This window comes from Triticum aestivum, chromosome 1B (assembly GCF_018294505.1).
Source record: "Triticum aestivum cultivar Chinese Spring chromosome 1B, IWGSC CS RefSeq v2.1, whole genome shotgun sequence".
NCBI lineage: Eukaryota > Viridiplantae > Streptophyta > Magnoliopsida > Poales > Poaceae > Triticum > Triticum aestivum.
The window spans coordinates 154,034,036-154,057,369 of record NC_057795.1 but is presented as its reverse complement, the minus strand read 5'-3'; the positions used below and the strand labels follow the sequence as shown (position 1 = coordinate 154,057,369).

The 23,334-nt window shown below is 43.7% G+C and overlaps 1 protein-coding gene across 1 annotated transcript; it reads right to left on the bottom strand.

Moving 5' to 3' along the window:
- Positions 1-15,064: 15,064 nt before the first annotated feature.
- LOC123088610 (uncharacterized) lies at positions 15,065-23,114 on the bottom strand. The gene is made up of 3 exons (XM_044510828.1): positions 22,594-23,114; positions 22,376-22,502; positions 15,065-16,049 (listed from the first exon to the last, which is right to left on the bottom strand). Exons 1-3 carry the CDS (start codon positions 23,112-23,114, stop codon positions 15,213-15,215), a joined length of 1,485 nt encoding a protein of 494 aa, XP_044366763.1. The 3' UTR covers positions 15,065-15,212.
- Positions 23,115-23,334: the final 220 nt, after the last annotated feature.

Here is a 23,334-nt window from a genome sequence, read left to right as displayed (position 1 = left end):
GCCTCGGGGTGGCCGGGAGCAGCGCCGGCGGCGAGCAAGGCGGCGGTCGGAGTGCAGGCGGGGTCGGGTTTGGCGCTACGATGCACGGGAGGAGGAGCTGGTGGTGGCTACGGGCTCCTGGGAGGTTGCTGAGTGCGGTGACGTGCACAGGTGTGAGCTATGGTGTCCATGGCCACAGCGGCGACATGGCCGGCGGCGAGCAGGGAAGCATGAGGTGGCTGGCGCGTGGGCGCGCGTGTCAGGCACACGCCCTCCTGCCTATTGGCAGGAGGTTGAAGACGGTGGCGGCTGCGGTGGGCTGGGCTGCTGCTGGGCTGCGCCGTAACTGGGCCAGCCAGGTAAGTGCTCTGTTTTATTTTCTGTTTGTTTTATTTCAAAATTTATTTTGCCACTGTTTCCAAATTCAAAAGAATTTCAAACAATGCCAAAACATTCTGAAATATTTTATGTTACCTCTCTGGACTATTCCAAAAGTACATAAAACACTTCAAAGCATTTGAAAACATATTCATTATATATTATGAATATATTCCCAAATTCAAACAAATTATTGATTTAAATTCGGAGACCAAATAATTCCTTAAAAATGTTCCAGAATTTTGGTTTGATATATAACTCTTGCCAAAATTCACAAAACTATTTTTAGGGCATTTTGGATTTACCGAATGCAATTTAAAGGGTGCTTGCCCTTCTTTTAATTAGATTTCTGAGGTTTCAACAATCCTCAATTCAAGTTTTAGAAAATAGACATGATGTACACATGAAGCTAGCCTAGAGCATTACCAGAAGGTAGGGATGTGACAGCTCACCCCCACTAGACAAGAATCTCGTCCCGAGATTCAAGCATAGGGTAGAATGAAGGGGAAACGCAACTAACGCAATCTTCACGACCCAGGTGGCACTTCATAATAATGTTGATTCGATCACCATCATTGAATCGATGTCTTCCTCTGAGAACTCCAACTAACATGACAAGAATAGGAAAGGAAAACTCTAGAAGAATCGATCTTCTCGAAGACCGAACAACTCAGGATCAACTCATGGGGTGAGATGTGAGATATTGACATATATCTCGAGTTGAGACACGAAGCATACATCTGAAGAAATGGAGTGAGACAGATGGCGAGGGCTCGCTAGGTAGACAACAATTCGGTTGTCAACGTAGCGAGGAGTTGAGTTGCCATGATACCACAACGAGACACCTTAGGGATGGTGACTCATAGATATATCCCCTTAAGTGGCAAAAAGAATTACCTTTGATTCAGAGATCATTGAAACTCTTTATACCAGCCTAAGGCAATTCTCGAGCGATCATTTGGAGGGGGCCGGTAGAATGGCACGCTTGGATTAAAATGGATGATGTGGATTACTTTGTTGAAAACAACTCAAGGGATGATTTTGCTTGTGCGTGCTCTCCAGAACTTTAGCATTTCCATATTCATCAAGGTTTTACCAACATCCGTGCCGAGGATCCTGGTGTCACATCATACTACCATGATGAATAATGATGGAGGATGCAGGTGCAAAGGAAAACAACACCTTCTCAGATTTCACCTTAGCGAGGCCAAGGGGACGAAATCTGGATGATCGACCGAGGGATATTTAGCACTCCGCTTCTAATGTTCCCCTTGATGTGCTAGTGTATCCCATTCATTGAAATGGTTTGGTAACTAGAACATCAAGTAAAAGATCGGACTTCGGGAACACAAAAATCCATAAGGAACAACTAGGGAGTAGATCCTACAAAATCCTTATGGGGAGGTGGCCAACTTCCTCAAACAAGATACTACAATAATAGGTCTTCCGGCTGGGTGTGTTGGCCACGACATCCACTTTACCGGTTATCGAGGGACCAATATTATAGTTCTTGGGAAATGTTCCAACCATCATATCTGCCTGAGATTCAGATCTGGTTGGTGTCAGGATATTCCAGACTCATCGAGTCTAGGAAGAAAAATGAAAGTTTGCAACACAAATCAACGAAATGACGTTGCGAGATTCTCGGGAAATGAACTACGATAGCAAGCTCCAAAACATGAGCTGGTTCTCCTACACATGTGTGAACACACTGCCTCAGACAAATGTGATCACATGGTAGTCTTACAATAAAACACTACCGAGTTCTGGTAGGGAACCATCATTGAGGATATAGGAATCTTGTGCATGAACTAGTATTTGCACAGCAACTCCTTTTCCTTGAACAAATCAATCAGTGGCTTGGTGTGCGAGGGATACATATGGAATGAAGATGATCAGTCTATCAGACCATAGAATACTTCGCACATGCATGAATGACATGGGATGATTCCATAGGAGCAAAAACAAACTTTCTCGAATTCACGACGGCAACTTACATCAAATGCACGTGAATCAAAGGAAGTCACTTCTTTCATCCAAACATATACTTCATGAACGGGGCATGAAGAAAATGCTTACACAAGTTTCCAACACTAGCTTAATGTTCAAAAAAATCATGGAGGAGATAAGGATGTTGTCAATGGGCTCAACAACAATTCATCCGGGTTTCCTTTTAAAAGGAATTCCATAGTTAAGTGAACACGGTGATAGCATTGGTCAGACCAAAGAATATAATGGTGTATGCTCGAGGAAAAACCACGAGTAAGACAACATTACGAATATCGTTGGTTCTGATTTGATTTGACGATAGCCCATACTCAATCAAAGGTTTGGGTAATATAATAGATCCAACAATTGATCACAAGGACCAATTGATGAAGATATCATCTTTCTTCAACACACACACACACACACAAAAAGATATCCCTTAACATGAACTAAGTCGGACAAGCTTTTATCTTCCAACTCTCCAAGTTGTTGTTTAGCTTGACCAACTAGCTCAGGGGTATCCCACACAGATTCTTGGAGAAGGGGTGGTTTACAGGAAACCATCTTGATCAAGAACTCAACATAGCGGTCAGGTGACAACCTGGTAATACTTCCGAGAAGATATTCGGAAAATCACAAACCACCGATATGTTACCAAGCTCGAGAACAATCTTGCTTTTCAGGCAAGATGATATGATCAAAGAGCGAGGGATTTGGAATAATCCTAACTCATTGATCGAAGGGTGCACCGAAAATAAGGACTAGGTAGCACGTTCAGTCTTAGAATGATGATTCAAGAACCAACACACTAAGAATGAAATTATTGTCCTTTAACTACCAAGCAACAAGGTTGCTAGGAGTATTGATTTCACACATCACGATTCACTTGTCGGCATTCTGGTTGCAACAACACGGGAACCGAGAAATGAATAATGATGGAGAGAGTATCACTGTATCAAGAGTTCATAGGATGGTGTGCAATTCCCATGATATTCTTGATATAAGATGGTAATACTCCAAGGTGGAACAGACCAAAAGTTGGATTGCATTTGATCTACGGAATACAACTGCTTTGACCCAATCCTGGATATGGATGAGGTTCTGGAGTTTGTTTCTCCTAGTCATTCTGGGATAGAATGGCTTGACGGAACACAAGAATAATAGGCATCGATGAACGAAGGCACGCATACTCTTGACTATCAATTGATAGACGAAGGTTAGAAAACAACTAAAAAGAGCAACCCAAAGGAACATATAATTTTCTAAGTTGTGGGTGCATAGATTAGTATGTTGAACCAAGTTCAACAAATTTCTTCCGGATAACCCATGCAGAAAAGTTGAACTGGCAGAGTCTATAGAATAGAGAACCCATCGAGAGCACTCCTGTTATGATCTTTTGATCCAACAAACTACTGCCATAAGTAGTTCATAGTATTTGGAAGAAGGAAAATACCATGGACCTCGAGGACTAATGCAAAGGTTACTAATTTCCTAAAGGAACTAGCAAACACTATCAACATGAGGTAAATGGGGTGAATCTCGGGTTCAGAACCCAGAAATAGAATGCCTACTAACTAAATGGCATCACGGAATGCTTTCGATAATGATGACCAGAATCATCACACTGGAAACACAGATCCTGGCTAGACCACTAGATGATCCCCTAAAACACCTAGGGTCATAATATTAACTCCAACATATGTTTTGAGGCAATAAAGTACCTCAACTCACTAATTTGTGTGATTAATCTGACCAAAGGGACATCGGGGACGGGAAGAAGGGATTTGCAAATGCATCAGACTGTTTAGAAACCTGGGATGACTCGGACAGCATAACGACTGTAAATGCTCAAAAGAATTTGAGACATGCTACAAAAATGGTGGCGTAACCACTCAGAAGCACAATATCAAGGTTTCGAGATCAACAGTTAACATACAAAAGATAGTAGGAACTGAACGCAAGCGTAGAACCATCAATCCTATAGGACCACAGATTAGTAACACGTGATCCTGATAGAAGAAAGAGAAAGCCTAATTCCTTAACCCCGTAGGAAAGATAGGATGACTTAGATCAGAAGGGCATAAGGTATAAGGAGTAAAAAGAGCCTTACATTCCATCCCACAATCAATTCCCTTATATAACTAAAGAATTTCTTAGACTCAACTTCGACCAGTTTGGCTTGGTAATCCTACAGGCAGTCAAGCTCTGATACCAAAGCTGTCAGGACCCCGACTGAATGCCACATCGATCTAGCATGTAACACCTCATATTACTTTGCGCCCCCACACACGGTATCCTCACGGGTGTCGCCTTACCTTTGCCCGGGACCGTTTGCGCCTTTTGGCACGCGTATATGATAGTGTCGCTAGCACCATATGATAAGGAGCCCGGGCTGACATGGCTAGTCGTAAATCCAAAGTGGCACAAACTTACAGGGACAGGCATCCATGACCCAGCATCGAACGTGTCGGTCATCAGTGAGTGAATCCAGGCTGTAGCACTGGGCTAGCAGGACTCCGGTGAACTGGGCTGTAGCGGCCTAACAGGACTCCAGTATTCATCGCGTGATATTTCCCCGAAGGGATAGACACAAGAACGAAGAAGGACACATGCCGGCCAGCCTAAGTGTTCTGGAGCAGTAGCAAGCTACCATGGCTCAGTGGAAACACTAGGAGACATTTCCCGGTAAGAGAGGCTACTAAGGATAAACAACTAGATAGTCAGATCCCACACATACCAAGCATTTCAAAAACATACACACAATATGCTCGATATGTGCAAATACAACATGGCATCACAACATGACTCTACAACTCAAGCATTTATTCAATAGGCTCCGAGGAGCGAGATATTACAATCATGGGTCTCATGACCCAACAATCAGAGCATACAAGTCAAAGCACATGCGGAAGCTTAACATGTCTGAGTACAGACATCTACAAATGAAAAAGGCTGAGAAGCCTGACTATCTACCAGATCCTGCCGAGGGCACAAGATCGTAGCTGAGGTAACAAGATAAACATCGAAGACCACGTGGAACTACTAGCGAGACTGAAGTCTCTCTGCAAAAAACATAAATTAAGCAACGTGAGTATAAATGTACCCAGCAAGACTTACATCAGAACTAACTACATATGCATCATTATCAACAAAGGGGGTGGTGGAGTTTAACTGCAGCAAGCCAGCTTTGACTCAGTGGCTATCCTGAACTACGATTGCAAGTAACTCTTTTGAGGTGGCGCACACGAGTCCACATATTCACCATATCAATACACCACTATGGATCCGCTCCCGTCTCCCTACGAGAACGCCATCCATAGCACTCACGCTTATCTTGCGTATTTTAGAGTATCCACTTTCACTTGTCTATGGACTGTACAGGCAACCCAGAAGTCCTTTTCCGCGGACACGGCTATTCAAATAGATCATATTAACCCTGCAGGGGTGTACTTCTTCACACACACGCTCTCACCACTTACCGCCGTTTACACGACATGTACTCGGCAACCTTCAAGCGGAAGCCCAGCGAGGGTGTCGGCCACGACCTGACTAACCACACAAGTCTCTCGTCCAGGTTTATCACCTATTCAGGTTCCATCCGCAAGGAGATCCGGCCAGGGTGTCACTCACGGCCCCAAACGATGTGAGCAGGGTTCCCAAGCCCACCATCCGGGTGCTACTTGGTACATCAGGCCACTGTGCCTAGTCTGTCCCAAGCCCACCTGTACAGGGTGCCACTTGGTAGACTACTAACACTACCTACAAACACCAGAAACTAGTTGCAACTCCTGGACAGAGATCAAGTTGATTAATAAGTCGAGAGGGGCACTTAAGCATTCCAATGTGTGGTAGTAACTGGTCATGGATCACAAACACAGAACTCAGTTCCTGAGGACGGCTGCAATGAGACAACCCACCATGTACTCCTACATGGCCTCTCACCGCTACCTTTACCAAATCGTGTTCACACACTTAGCTCTCAACAGTAGGACATGTTCACCACATTCCAATTCATCCCCGATGAATCAGACTTGACACAACTCTAAGCAATAGCAGGCATGACAAACAAACATGAATGAGTAGGCACATCAGGGCTCAAACAACTCCTACTCATGCTAGTGGGTTTCATCTATTTACTGTGGCAATGACGGGTCATGCAGAGGATAAAGGGGTTCAGCTACCGCAGCAAGTAACAGTTGAATCGGTGTTGTCCTAATGCAGTAAAAGAGAGTAGGAGCGAGAGAGTGGGATTGTATCGGAATGAACAAGGGGGTTTTTCTTGCCTGGCACTTCTAAAGATAGTATAATTCTTCATTGGTGTCATTGATCACATCGTCGGTATCACGTCTATCGAGAGGGGACAAATACCGGCAAACAAGGAAGAACACAATCAATGCAATGCACAATATGATGCATGATCATGACATGGCAATATGCTGTGATTTGAGCTAATGCAACTAGCAGCAAGTTAAATGGAGTTGGTTTGAACCCTAGGTTCAAATTCAAACTCCATATGTGATTTCTTAAATGCCATCTAATTGAATTGTCCTAAACAGTAGTCATAAGTTGTTCTAACATGCATAAAAATGGTACAGATGGATAGATTGGATTTTTCTGATAATTTTTCATATATAAATTATTTGATTTGGAGTTACGGTTGATTTTATATGATTTTTAGAAGTTTAGGGCATTTTCTGGAATTTCCTGTAAAAGAATAAATCCAGAAAATGAATTATTGCATCAGCAGTGCATCAGGGTGACGTCAGTGGTCAACGGGGCTGGTCGAAGTCAAACCTGGCCAGTGGGGTCCACACGTCAGTGTCTCAGACTGGTTTGTGTCGCTGACATGTGGGCCCAGTCAACGGCCACGTCAGCGCGGTCAAAGCTGACGCGTGGGGCCACTGCAATTAGATTAAACTGAATCTATTTTAGTTAGCCGGTTAGTTAGGCGGTGGGGCCCGGCTGTCTATTTCACCGGAGGTTAATTAGTGGCGCGATTAACTGCTAATGACGGCCACGTCAGCGGTTGCCGGAGCCTTGCCAGCGACGACCAAAACAACGGCGGCTCGGCTCAGATTTGAGCTACGGGTGGTGGTTTGGCGAGATGAGGGCACCGGGGAGTAGCTCTTACTCGTCCGCATCCAAAGGACTGGATGGGAAGCCTCGGGGTGGCCGGGAGCAGCGCCGGCAGCGAGCAAGGCGGCGGCCGGAGTGCGGGCGGGGTCGGGTTTGGCGCTACGATGCACGGGAGGAGGAGCTGGTGGTGGCTACGGGCTCCTGGGAGGTTGCTGAGTGCGGTGACGTGCACGGGTGTGAGCTGCGGTGGCCATGGCCACGGCGGCGACATGGCCGGCGGCGAGCAGGCAAGCATGAGGTGGCTGGCGTGTGCGCGCGCGTGTCGGGCACACGCCCTACTGGCAGGAGGTTGAAGACGGTGGCGGCTGCGGTGGGCTGGGCTGCTGCTGGGCTGCGCCATAACTGGGCCAGCCAGGTAAGTGCTCTGTTTTATTTTCTGTTTGTTTCATTTTAAAATTTATTTTGCCACTGTTTCCAAATTCAAAAGAATTTCAAACAATGCCAAAACATTCTGAAATATTTTATGTTACCTCTCTGGACTATTCCAAAAGTACATAAAACACTTCAAAGCATTTGAAAACATATTCATTATATATTATGAATATATTCCCAAATTCAAAAAGATTATTGATTTAAATTCGGAGACCAAATAATTCCTTAAAAATGTTCCAGAATTTTGGTTTGATATATAACTCTTGCCAAAATTCACAAAACTATTTTTAGGGCATTTTGGATTCACCGAATGCAATTCAAAGGGTGCTTGCCCTTCTTTTAATTAGATTTCTGAGGTTTCAAGAATCCTCAATTCAAGTTTCAGAAAATAGACATGATGCACACATGAAGCTAGCCTAGAGCATTACCAGAAGGTAGGGATGTGACAATAGGCCTCTATTTCACAAATATTAATTGCATGCAAAAATTTGTTTGATATGTCATCGACACATATTCCCACAAATACATTCACAAAATCACACGCCCCTCCCCCCCCCAAACAAAAAACACTCATGAATGCACATGTCATCTGTCTAGTTTGTATCTCTATCACACACACCCACATAGGTGGGGGGCGTGCATGAAGAGAAGAGGTGCACGCACGACGCACATACTCCCGTCTCTTTCTCAACCACACCCATGCAGGTACACGGTGGAGCTCATTTCTGTACGAAAAGGCAACCCACATGGTAATTTGACACATGTACTAGTTGTCCACTTGATGGAGCATCGTCTACCACGGATGAACAAACAAATTGCGACTTGACACGTTATGTTAGAAAAGAGGCAAACCATGTGGGGCCTACCATAGAGGCAAGGCTCTATACACAGGAGTACTTTTGATGTGTCCCGCCAACTCGCAGAACGAGGAGAAGCTTGCTTAGTACGTCGTCTCCCCCGCCCACGGGCATGGTGGCTTGCAAGATGAGGTGAAGCTTGCTTACTAGTACGCCTTACGCCCGCTCCTCGCCCACGTGCGTGGTGGCTGGCAGGATGAGGAGAAAATTTTACTACTTCCTCCGTTTACTCCTCGTCTCTACCTTGGTTAGAGAGATTATCATATAGTTTGGAATATATGTCCTTTAGTAGATTTCAATATGAACTACTAGTACATACGCCAAACACATGTATATGTTCATCATGAAGATTTTGTAGCTTGGTGGCAGTGATTGAAGAACTCTGTCAATGACACTATCATCAGGAAGATTAACTCCCAGTTGAGTCAAGTGGTTGTGGTACCCAGACTGTCTGAGTATATGTTCACTGAGAGAACTATTCTCCTCCATTTTACAGCTGTAGAACTTATTGGAGACTTCATATCTCTTAATCCGGGCATTTGCATGAAATATTAACTTCAACTCCTAGAACATCTCATATGCTCCATGACGTTCAAAATGTCATTGAAGTCCTAGTTCTAAGCCGTAAAGCATGGCACACTAAACTATCGAGTAGTCATCAGCTTTGCTCTGCAAGACGTTCTTAACGGCATCAGTAGCATCTACAGCAGGCCTGGCACCCAACGGTGCTTCCAGGATGTAATTCTTCTGTACAACAATGAGGATAATCCTCAAGTTACAGGACCCAGTCCGTGTAGTTGCTGCCATCATCTTTCAACTTAGCTTTCTCTAGGAACGCATTAAAATTCAAAGGAACGGTAGCACGGGCCATTGATCTACAACAACATAGACATGCAAAATACTATGAGGTACTAAGTTCATGATAAATTAAGGTTTAATTAATCATATTACTTAATAACTACCACTTAGATAGACATCCCTCTAATCATCTAAGTGATCACGTGATCCAAATCAACTAAACCATGTTCGATCATGACGTGAGATGGAGTAGTTTTCAATGGTGAACATCACTATGTTGATCATATCTACTATATGATTCACGCTTGACCTTTCGGTCTCAGTGTTCTGAGGCTGTATATGCATATGCTAGGATCGTCAAGTTTAACACGAGTATTCTGCATGTGCAAAACTGGCTTGCACCCGTTGTATGTGAACATAGAGCTTATCACACCCGATCATCACGTGGTGTCTTGGCACGACGAACTGTAGCAACGGTGCATACTCAGGGAGAACACTTGTAACTTGAAATTTAGTAAGGGATCATCTTATAATTCTACCACCATACTAAGCAAAATAAGATGCATAAAGGATAGACATAACATGCAATCAAAATATGTGACATGATATGGCCATCATCATCTTGTGCTCATGATCTCCATCACCGAAGCATCGTCATGATCTCCAACATCACTGGCGCGACACCTTGATCTCCATCATAGCATTGTTGTCGTTTCGCCAACTATTGTTACTACGACTATTGCTATCGCTTAGTGATAAAGTAAAATAATTACATGGCGATTGCATTGTATACAATAAAGCGACAACCATATGGCTCATGCCAGTTGCCGATAATTTTGATACAAAACATGATCATCTCATACAACAATTTATATCACCTCATGCCTTGACCATATCACATCATAGCAAGACCTGCAAAAACAAGTTAGACGTCCTCTACTTTGTTGTTGCAAGTTTTATGTGGCTGCTATGGGCTTCTAGCAAGAATCGTTCTTACCTACGCATCAAAACCACAACGATTTTTCGTCAAGTGTGTTGTTTTAACCTTCAACAAGGACCGGGCGTAGCCACACTCAATTTAACTAAAGTTGGAGAAATATACACTCACTGGCCACCTATGTGCAAAGCACGTCAGTAGAACCACTCTCGCGTAAGCGTACGCGTAATGTCGGTCTGAGCCGCTTCATCCAACAACACCGCCGAATCAAAGTATGACATGCTGGTAAGAAGTATGACTATTATCACCCACAACTCTTTGTGTTCTACTCGTGCATATAACATCTACGCATAGACCTGGCTCGGATGCCACTGTTGGGGAACGTAGTAATTTAAAAAAAATTCTATGATCACGCAAGATCTATCTAGGAGATGCATAGCAACTAGAGGGGGGAGTGTGTACATGTACCCTCGTAGACCGAAAGCGGAAGTGTTATGACAATGTGGTTGATGTAGTCGTACGTCTTCACGATCTGACCAATCCTAGCACCAAAGATACGGCACCTCCGTGATCTGCACACGTTCAGCTCGGTGACGTCGCATGAACTCTAGATCTAGCTGAGGTCGAGGGAGAGTTACATCAGCACGAGGGCGTGTTGACGGTGATGATGAAGTTACTGATGCAGGGCTTCGCCTAAGCACTACAACAATATGACCAAGGTGGAAACTTGTGGAGGGGGGGACCACACACGGCTAAAAGATCAACTTGATCAACTTGTGTGTCCTAGGGTGCCCGCTTGCCCCCCTATATAAAGGAGCAAGGGGGAGGCTGGCCGGCCCCTATAGGCGCGCCCCAAGAGGGGAGTCCTACTGGGGCCACTAGTCCTAGTAGGATTCCACCAAGAGGGGAAGAGGGGGGAGGAAGGAGAGGGAGAGGGGAAATGCAAGGCCCCCTTCCTTGTCCTATTCGGACTCAAGGGGAGGGGGCACGCGGCCTGCCCTGGCCGCCCCTCTCTCTCTCTCCACTAAGGCCCATCGAGGCCCATTAGTTCCCCCGGGGGTTCCGATAACCCTCCGGCACTCCGGTTTTATCCGAAACTTCTCTAGAACACTTCTGGTGGCTGAATATTGTCGTCCAATATATCAATCTTTATGTCTCAACCATTTCGAGACTCCTTCATGTCCATGATCACATCTGGGACTTCGAACAACCTTCGGTACATCATATCACATAAACTCATAATACCAATCGTCATCGAACGTTAAGCGTGCGGACCCTATGGGTTCGAGAACAATGTAGACATGACCGAGACACGTCTCTGGTCAACAACCAATAGCGGAACCTGGATGCTCATATTGGTTCCTACATATTCTATGAAGATCTTTATCAGGCAAACCACATAACAACATATGTTGTTCCCTTTGTCATCGGTATGATATTTGCCTGAGGTTCGATCATCGGTATCTCAATACCTAGTTCAATCTCGTTACCGGATAGTCCCTTTACTCGTTCCGTAATACTTCATCCCACAACTAACTCATTAGTCACACTGGTTGCAAGGCTTATAGTGATGAGTATTACTGAGAGGGCCCAGAGATACCTTTCCGAAACATAGAGTGACAAATCCTAATCTCGATCTATGCCAACCCAACAAACACCTTCGGAGACACCAGTAGAGCACATTTATAATCACCCATTTACGTTGTGATGTTTGGTAGCACACAAAGTGTTCCTCCGGTATTCGGGAGTTGCATAATCTTATAGTCTGAGGAACTTGTATAAGTCATGAAGAAAGCAGTAGCAATGAAACTGACATGATCATAATGCTAAGCTAACGGATGGGTCATGTCCATCACATCATTCTCCTAATCATGTGATCTCGTTCAACAAATCACAACACATGTCTATGGTTAGGAAACATAACCATCTTTGATTAACGAGCTAGTCAAGTAGAGGCATACTAGGGACTATATGTTTTGTCTATGTATTCACACATGTACTAAGTTTCTGGTTAATACAATTCTAGCATGAATAATAAACATTTATCATGAATTAAGGAAATAAATAATAACTTTATTATTGCCTCTAGGGCATATTTCCTTCATCACCAAACTCACATCTCTCCTCTTTATTACATTGACACATCAGATTTTTTGCCTACATGGCAGCCTTAGCACTTGTACAAGGTGGAGCATTGGGGAGGGCCTCATAGTGGGTAGTACCATAAATGTAGTGTCATGCAAATCTTCATTTATTAGGTTATAGACTCATATTGCATTGGGACATGTGATGTCACAGTAACTAGTTAAGTTACTCAAACTACCTCTCTCCTCATTAACTCGTTGCCACATAAGCAAATTTGCTGAGTTGGACTTGATTTTATTGCTGAAGTTACTCCCATTGTGGCTAGTCTGAGAGGGCAGGGAAATGGCTTTGTTTTACTATCCTAAATTTTCCTATAGAAATAAAAGTTTGTGATATTATCCTTATAATACATGCTTTACAATCAAGAACTCTTTATGATGGTGTGCACGTGATAAACATTGCACCACAGAGTAGCACATGTGATAATTATGCCATCCCACATGAGCGCGACGGATGGAGCATTTGAGAAATTTGATATATCGCAAATGCTTGCTGGACAATTTGCATGTGGGATAGATTCGGGCATCGCATAGGCTTTTTTCACCAAATGTATGCATGCTTCCACCCTATCACACACGATTAATCTAGGTCATGTGGGATGGACCCCCCATCATCCACATTATCAAGGCAATGCTTCGAAACCGTGTCACTGAAAGGGGTAAAAAACATTTGCACAGGACGTCTCTGCACTAGTGATGTGGCTGGTCTAAATTTGGATTTTACAACGATATGGCTTACATGTTTCGGCTTTGATTTCCATTTGACTTTCAGAAACCTTTGTTCCTTAGAATCAGTTTTCGTAAACTCAGAATGTATTTTGCATGGAATGTGCTACACGTCCGGGTGGTTGGCGTGACTTCGAATTTTTAGGCTCAAGGGTCTAACGGGCTTGAGTTTTGATTTTTGGAGGTTTTACAGGTCTTGTCTTTGGCCCTGGCCGGTAATAGGGGTCTTTCCTAGATCTATCATTCACACATTAGCAAGGAGGTGAGGAAGACCAGGGGTCCCACTATAGAAATTTTTATATTTTGTTGCCTCAAATGGTTAGTCAAATGATTTGATAAAAACCAAGTGTTTGGATTCCATAAATGAACTTTGGTCTATTGGGGGTATGGCTTGGACCCCCTTATACAACAGTTTAGTTGGAAACACATACCAAAACAGAACATATATTTGAAGACACCTCTTGACCATTGTGGAGCTACACCATGACCATGTTTGCACATACCATTCTGAGCAGAGCCTTGCAGAGTGCAATCACTGTTGTCGCTAGGAACACATCAAATCCAACATTGACATTGTTTATCCCAAGATTTATGTTGCTACATCGGCCTCATGGTGAACTGCGGTATAGTGATTACGTAAAGGTAAGACAATCGAGGCACTTTTAGTAAAAGAAAGACATGAGAGGCACAGGAAGTGCCACAAATACAAAGCTACATTGCGGAGGGAGATGATAGGAATGGAGTAGCTCCTTGCATAAAAGAGAGTGCATATGCTATGATGCATGGCTCTATCAACCACCCAAGTTTGGAGAAGATGAAGAGCATCAAAATCCATCAATGCATATCGATCCCTTGAGCGAGTGGAACTAGAAAAAAATGAAGAGGAAGGGCAATAGTGGAGGAGATAAAGGATATTGTCGACAAGATGCCCCTCTATGCAAAAAAAGGTGAAAAATAATAATGACATTGCTTCACCAAATTTCTAAAAGAAGCAGATCGTAAGCATATGCACAAGAGAAATGCTAACTAACTCATAAATGTTTAGTTGGTTAAAACTTTTTCACAACTTCATCATGTATTTCAACTACATCGATCACTCGTTCAACAACAATGTTTCAACTGCATCGCATGTTTCAGTTGCACTTTTAAAACCGCATCGTCTATTCTAGCTACACTATATGAATTGTGATGCTTGGGACAAAACTACATCTTTTTCAATTGAACTTATTCTACTCTATCATCTGAACTTAAAGTGTATCTGAAATAACACAACAAAGCAAGGACCGCCTAATTAACCATTCCTTTTTTGTTGTAGTTGATTTGTTAGCCACCCTTCTTCCTCCTCTAGTGGTTTCCTCTTCCTACCGACCCATTCATATCATCGGCAAGACCGCCGCCTCCACCCTAACTGACAATGATGTCGCATGTTGCCTCACTACCGTTTCTTATCTGATCTACTGCTGCTCATGCCTTCCCTCTAATTCCCACCCACCATGCCATATATTTTATCGTTGACGACCACACACCTCTCAATCTGAACTTATCAACCCTTTGCTAGTCCTCCATGGAGATGCCGAGGCCAGCAGCATCGTTTTCGTCTCAGGCCCATTAGATACGATGCGGCTGGCCGTCTCACCTTTACAATTGCCTCCTTTTCTAGCTCTTCTGTACCGAAATCGACTGAAACGGTTTCCTAAGGATTAGCAAACGCGAACAAATTAATGTACTTCCCCAAATGGACCACATAAAGTACCTTTGCAAAATACTCGATCAAACAAAGTACATAAGCACAACACACATACAATCTCATTGTTCTCCTTAGACATGAAATCCTCCAGTGACATGTATGTCTCACTTGAATCTAGTCACTCGATTGAGGGTGACCACTTCCCGGTCCTACGCGGAACACTCCCTTGGGGCCATCTGCACCACGTCGATGTCATCAGGGTTGCTACCGCTACCGGTACCTCCAGCAGGGCCGCTCGGACCAACCTCGTCCATGCCATAGTAGTAGGACCAATCGCTAGCTCCACCACTCACGTTGCCCAGTTGGTTGTTGGAGGAGGACTCACGGTGCATCTCTGCCACCGCCTTGAGGTTGCTCGCCGGGAGGGTATGTTGTCCAGTGAACGCAGACATGTTCATGCTCGCTTTGGCCGCCTGCTGCATGTCTTGCTCACTAACCATCTGCGTCGGTGACAAACCATAGCACAGGTGGTGGTTCAGGTGCGCATTGGGAGGGATGTAGTACGAGTACCCCTCGTTCTGCCTGTCAGCAACATTCAAATCCGGCGCCCAGTACTGCATGTTGGCCGGGTTTGGGTGGTAGGACATACCAGTCATGGCCGAATTGGGGTAGGTCGGGTGCGCCTGTGTAGTAGGGGTGATGACGACGGCGACGTCTCTACCGGCCATCCCCATCTGCCCACCATGCTCTTGGTCATGATACAACAGTGGGGACACTGGAGGTGTCTCCATGGGTGATCCAGTGTGTGGCTCCAGGCTATGGATGTACTCCGCAAGAAGGGAGAGCTGGCCAGGAGGTGGTTGCTTGTTGTTCCTCTTCTTGAGCTGGCGCTTTGCATTCAGACTGCGCTTGGTGGCATGATAGTGGTTCTTGACGGCGTTCTCTGGCCGTCCAGAGAGTAGCCGGGCGATCACCGACCAACGGTTCCCCCAGGTCTGATGCAACTCGATCAGCTTCATGTCTTCTGAGTCGGTCCAGATTTTTCTCTGCAAGGGAAGTATTCATGATTTGATTACTTATAGCATAACATTAAATTGAAGTACAATTGAACACACCAGAACACATCGAAAGTAGTATCTACTACCTTTAGTTTTTTTAACGCAACACACCTTATGTGCAAAGAAGCATTATTTATTTAGTAGTCAACCCAAAGTCATTTTCCTACCATGCATAGATACGCCATGCATGCATCCACCGTTCGGCATTGCTTTCAGATGTATCTTACCTTTTTTGTTGTTGGTAAAATTTGTGTTGTTTAAGAGTACCAACATTTATTAAAATATTTATCTGGTTTCAAATGCATCATAATGTTTTATCTTCTACCAAGAATGCACTTGTTTCGGATCAGATTTGCTGGTACATAAAGTTACACTTTGAAACAAAAGAAAAACTAATGTAACACTCTGAAACAAGATAAAAATCGCCAAGATCAGAAAACATAGCCAGAATCTGAAATTATCTAAGGAATCTCAAAGTATCTCGGAAATCGATTGGTTAGAGAACTTCCAACTAAGCCTAATACTCTCACAAATTTGATCTATGCCACATATAAATTGATGAAATGGTGGAATGAGCCTGATAGAAAACATGGAAAGAAAAAAAAGTTAGTATGTGAATAATATTTGGAGCGGATTGACCCATACAAAAAAATGACATGACTTATTTTATTTTGCAGATATCTTATTAAAAATTACACATATTTTGTGTGTCCTACAATTTTGGGAATCAATATTGTGCAATTTGAGGTGCCTGAGATTTACAGAACTTCTAGAAAAAAAATCCAGTTAGCAATATCGATTATACCACAAGTGCAAGTGTCATTTTTATTTATAGGTTTTGTGATCTTTTCATTGGAACAAGGAAGCATATTTACCTTTTTATTGATTAACAAGAGAAGTTCGTAAAATAACAACCACAAAGACACCAAATTACTCTCCTACATTACATTAATCAAATGCTTAGCCCCCACAATAGCCCAAAGAGGCGCCTCATCTTAGATGGGGCGAACAATGACCGCCATCAGCGTCACTTTATTTCGAAAGACACACGCATTCCTTTCCTTTGAAATCTCCCATCGAACAAGAAGGAGCAAAGAATATAGAGATTTCCTCAGTTGTGAATTATTAAGGAGGACTTCTTTCCAACAAGACTTCGTCATCTTAAAACGATGACAAAGCATCATACTAGCTTGAAGAACTAGATAAGATATCATGTCATTCCAAACTTGAGGCAAGAACCGAGCTTGATGACGAGGTGAGCCACTAATTCTTGCACTTGGTTGCAAAGAGGGCACCGGTCGCAATTTGGTCACTCTCAACGTTGCAACCTCTGTTGTTCAATCCTATTTTTGACGGGTAACCAATAAAAGAACTTACATTTTAGGATGCCCAAACCTTCCAGGTTGTGGCATGCAAGTTGGATCAGATGAAGCCGACTAACTAAGCCTTGTAAGCAGACGAGGCGGTATAATTCTTGATGTTGGCCAGCTTGCTCATGGTTGTATCTTGGATGTTCGGTTGGATGACGATATGGATTGGCAACTTTGTCTTACATAATAACTAATTATTGGCTGTGCTCTAGCTTTAGGCCTCCTTGACTACCAGTCTGTAGAACCCAAAACTTATCTCTTAAAACCTCATCCACAATGCCACCTTTCTTGTGGGATATATTTTTTAAATGGTGCGATATCTTTATGCATCAGTTCCTCCAGCCATGATGACTCCCAAACTTTGGCTTTAGTTATGTCACCATTCTTACGTAAGTGTCAGCCACTAATAGATCACTTCATAATTGTTGCATGACATCCCCATTCCACACCACACACTCTGTGGGTCATCCTAGTCAGGCCATAACCATAGTAAGCGAAGCACGATGGCAAATTTCTAAGATTAAGAATTTTCAGGCTAACAAACTCCTCCAGCTTGCAAACTTGCTCCTAGTTAATTTTGCACTTGCCTTCGGTCACTTTGTCTATCCTTTCCCAAAGATGGGCACACCTCAAGCTATCAATCTTCTTAATAACCTCCACCAGGAGGTTAAACAGTGTAAGATGGCGTATGGTGACAACTGTGAGCACTGCCTTGACCAAGACCATGCGGCCTGCGGTATCAAAATGTTCCCCTCTCCAAGGTGCTAATTTCCCGGCGGCTTAATCTTCAAAGTGTTGCAAGTGGACCATCCATAATATTTTGACCATGAGGGACAGTGCAAGGTAACATATGGGGAAGGATAAGAAACATGCCGGGAAGGACTAGAGTATGTCATCAAGGTTGGTGTTATTGCACCAGGTAAGTGCAACATGGCTCTTTTGTAATTTGCAACAAGGCTGATAGTATATCCAAAAGAGGCAACCATGGTGGTGAGGAATTGGACTTATTGCTTGATAGGGGAACATAAAACAACCATGTCGTCAAGGTAAACGGAACCACAAATGCTCGTGTGATGCCCACCAAGAGGATGAGGTTTTCCTTAGGTCATATACTTGATAAATATATGGTGCGGTAGGTCAATGGTGAGCTCAAAGAGCAAACGGGACAGTGCACACCTGAAAATGCCCACAACCATGCTTGATTTGGTCCTCGGCAATCCCATTGAGCAAAACTCAAGAAGAAGTCGAGGAGGGGAGGGTCGAGATCCATCCCCGGATGTGGCCTTGGAAGCTAAGGTGACTAAAATTTTCTATAAAATGGCCCCACGTAAAGGAATCCAAGACCTTCTTTATGTTAAGCTTGAAGGGGAGCATGTGTGTCTTGATGTGGTAAAATCTTCTAGACACATTGGGCGCATAAATTAATTTATAATGGATGCTTCTCCTCTTAATAAAGCAATTTGTGCAACGAAAACAATATCCTTCATGTGCAGAGCCAACCTCATGGAAAGAGTTTTGTCAATGAGTTTGGCCACGACATGCATAACGCTAATAAGACCAAAATACTCATTTGTTGCACAAAGGGATCAAGTTGTGGGAACCAAGCAAAAAATCTCGAGGATCACATGTATTAAAGAGGGTGATGCTAACACTCGTTACTTTCACCTGAGGATCAATGGGCGAAGGAGGAAAAAACTTATACATCGTCTCAAACATGGGAGTGACTGGGTGATGGATCATGAATGCATCATTAGGTGAACCAAGGGATCAGGCTATCCCTGTGACATACTCTCTCGTCATCGATGGCATCACATGACCCCCTTCGCCACCATGCTCCATCAAAGCATCCTTCATACTGTATTCATGCTCCAGGCAGTTCATCAAAAGTCTAAATTGATGAACAGAGATGGGAAATATGTTTCAACACTTCCCCTCACGTCTGGTTATTTTAGTCCTTAGGCATGGGATCCATATAGGCCACAAAGTCTTTATTAATATTGTGTTAGTAGGGTCTTGAACTTGAGAACTCTTGGTTCAGATACCATATTGAACTCATGCTCCACCAGCACATCGAAAAAACCGAACTGGTTGAGTGAGATGGGCAATATATTTCTACACTTCACAGCCATTGTAAAATCGTGGTCAAGCCTAAAAAGCGTCCGGAGCACGATGCTAAGTCTGGCAACCTCTCCTAGAACAGAGCCACAAAGAGTCAACCTCTTCCTCGTTGACCTATTCAACCTCACCAATGACTCCCATCCGTTGGTAGAGAAACCTATGCAGGAGCTGGATGATGGGAATGATCCTGTCCATGGCATGCAGGCATGTGCTATGTCGACTTGTCGAAGTCGATGACCTTCGTGGGCGCCTCCCTCCTCCTTGTTGTGCGTGACTAGGGCAAAGTGGAGATAGGAGAAGGAAGAATGGGAGGCAACACTGACACAAAAAGTGGTGCGCCAGGCGAGGGCCCTGCTGGGAGCACAAGAAGCATGCATAACATCCATCTTTGTCATCATTGGCTTGTTGTCCAAGAGCACTGAGAATGTTGCGAAGTGAGGTATGATGATGGTCATGTGGTTCTTCATCAGGCCCAAAGAGGAAAGGGGGGGTCAGTGCATGGATTTATGAGTGCACAACTTATCATAGGGCTCATGGCAGTGGATAAGGGGGCTTGGTGCATGGGCTGGTGATGTGCATATCTCCATCAGCGAGGCAAACCACACCTGCATACCCCGAAGTAGGGTCCGCCTTGCACAATCAGTACGGTCTGGAGGGAGTGGAGTAGAGCTCAATTTTGTCGCAGCCCACACATATCTCAAATGCTAACCCGGAGCAGGAACCTCTACTCATATTCACCAAATTCAGGAAAACCATAATAAATAAAAAGCAACATTTTCATAAATAAACAACATCAAATTTTTGGAACATGTGTATCATCCGACTATCAGCATGTGACTTATTTTGTCTATATGATTGAACTAATAAAAGTACCACATCTCAAATGCAATTTATGTGCTGGAATGAATCTTACTTTAGGGAATACCCAATTGAGGCAAGTCGCAAATATGTAGCAGCAATAATTTGACAAAAAACCAAGACAAAAAACTCGGTAATCTTATCTCTATCTCGGGAGCGTTCCTGGGGACGAAATCCCAGCAAATGCCCCACAGACCACAGGATCAAGATCTGACGGTCGCAGTTTTTTGATAAAATGCACTAAAATAACAAAATGCCATGCTTTTTATTGTTGTCAAAAATACCATCCCCAAACAATAAAACTGCCAGTCGTGCCATTTGCAAATGCCATCCTGCACAGTGAACGGTCGCTGGCTATTGTAGTCCAATTTGGGTAATGCTTCGGAGATCACTTAGTGGCCAAGAATTAAAAAAGTAGGACACACCATGTCAATTAGCAAATTTGGATATTTGTAAGTGCTAGTGTGATTTTTCATTTACGGATTGAACGCAGAATTTTATACATATTTTAAATGATAATGTGTGGGCAGGAACATCGGTCCCCATTAATTTTCCAAAATTACTTTTAGTGGTCTAAATGAAGAAAGTAATTGCCACATTTACTGAGTAGACTAAAGACATGCAATACTACTAACTATTTGTCCGGGAGTTAATACCCACTTCCGAATGGTGACAAAACTATAGGTGCAAATTTTTGGACGTATAATCATATGATTCAACTAAAGAAAGTACCACATCTCAAATGCTAATTTGTGAGCTTGAACATCGACTCTTGTTTTAGGGATACCAAATTGTCGCAAGTCACTAATAGGCAGAAGCAATAATTTGCCAAATAATCAAGATTTTTTTAATTGGGTGATCACTTAGTGGCAGAGATTATCTTCTCTACTACCTAAAAACAACCTAAGGTTCCCATTTGACCCTCTCCTTTGTCCAACCTCTCTATATATAGTCCCCCCTTCCATTCTCCTGTTTGATTTTTCCTCGCATCTCTGATTTTCCTCTCAGATAATAATATTTTTTGGTAAGTCAATAAATTATAACCACATAATTGATTAACAATAAGATGACATTTTGACTCCCATCTCCGATCTTTCTCCTAAATAATAATTGCTTTGGTACTCCCTCTGTAAACTAATATAAGAGCGCTTAGATCACTAAAATAGTGATCTAGACGATCTTATATTAGTTTACGAAGGGAGTGATTCTATAAATTCTTACCAAATAAGTGATTAACAATAAGATGACAGGTAAATCATGACAATTACATACAAAAACATCCTAAGACTATAGCGCACCAATGTAATAATAGACGTGCATTCACGGCCTAATCCATGACAATGTTTATACTCCATTTACAATGCACGGGCAATTATCTAGTTTAATAAAAAATGAGACACCATATCAATTACTCCCTCCGTTCACAGATATAAGATGTTCTAACTTTTTTTCTGAATTGTACGTATATAGATTTGTTTTAGCGTATTTGTTCACTTATTCCAGTCCTTGTAGTCCATATTGAAATATCTAAAACATCATATATTTGAGAACAAAGGAAGTAGTAAATTTTGATATTTGTACGTGCAAGTGAGATTTTATTTATTTACAGATTGAACACCGAATCCTTATACACGTTTCACATGCTAATGTGTGGGCAGGAACATCAATCCCTATTAATTTACAAATTAACTTCACTACAACTTTTTTCTTCAAAAAATTACTTGGGTCATCAGTTAGTGGCCTAAATGAAAAAATTAATGCCACGTTTACTGATTAGACTAAAGACATGCAAGAGTAGTAACTGTTTATCCGGGAGTTAATACCCACTTCTGAATGGTGATGAATCAGATTAACGCAACGAAGATTTTTTTTTTCGTAAGCACAATCGATCATAGATCATCAAAATTCCCCAGATCAAGCTGCTAGAAGTGACTAGGGAGTTAAGAAATTTAGATCTCGCGAGATCACCTCAATGTTGGGGTCAAGTTGGTTGATCCATCTCTCCCGGCACTGCTTCCCGCTCCGTCCGGGGAGGTACATCGCAACCTTCGTCCACCTCCCTATGCCGAACTCTTGCACCTTCGCCCTGAGCAGCCTGCAACAAAATCACAAAGAAAACTGACGAAGCTGCAGCCAATGATGGACAAAGAAAAAGCTTTGCAATTAGGGTTCGATTTTCTACATACGTATCTTCCTCCACGGTCCACGACCCTTTGAACTGTGTCAGCCGCTGGCCCTTGGATCTGGCACGCGGCGGGACCCGAGCAGGTGCCACGATTGCCGTAGGGGCGTCGCTGATCCCGTTGCCGGAGAACCTGGTGGGATCCATCATGTTGATGCCACCAGAAGCTCTTGATCTGGCGCCCGGGAAGACAACCACCCTGGCTGGAGCACTACCATCATTATGGGCGAAGTGTTGTGAAACACCACCATGCCCGGAGCTCGTGTACTGGTTCCCGGCCGCCACGTCCCAATCGAAACAGGCACTCCCTTCAGCCATCAGTGCGGCCTCCGAGGTCGGATCAAAGCAATGGCTGCAGGAACACTTGCGGTAGAGATGGGGCAAGCAAAGCAAGAAGAAGGGGAGTAGTCTCTGGCTCTTCTGTGGGAGAAATGCCTTTGTTAGAGACGGGTCGATGGGTCTGCGCCTGATATAGAAGGGGACGATGCCCATGCCCCCATCGGCCCGCCCATTCCCCACCCCCATCTCCTCATCACACGACCAGGAGGCGTCCCACATGGCAATAGCGTTCCGACTACAGGTTTCCAAGTTCGCTGTAGACCCTACGCACCGGGCGTACGCAGTCTGTGGAGAGGTTTGCGTGGTCCAGGATGGGGCGAACATGTCAGTACAGATATGCTGAAGCGCACCACCCGTGCCTGTGTGGAGTTATGCGCGCAAATTCAGGGGAAACGGAGCACTTGTT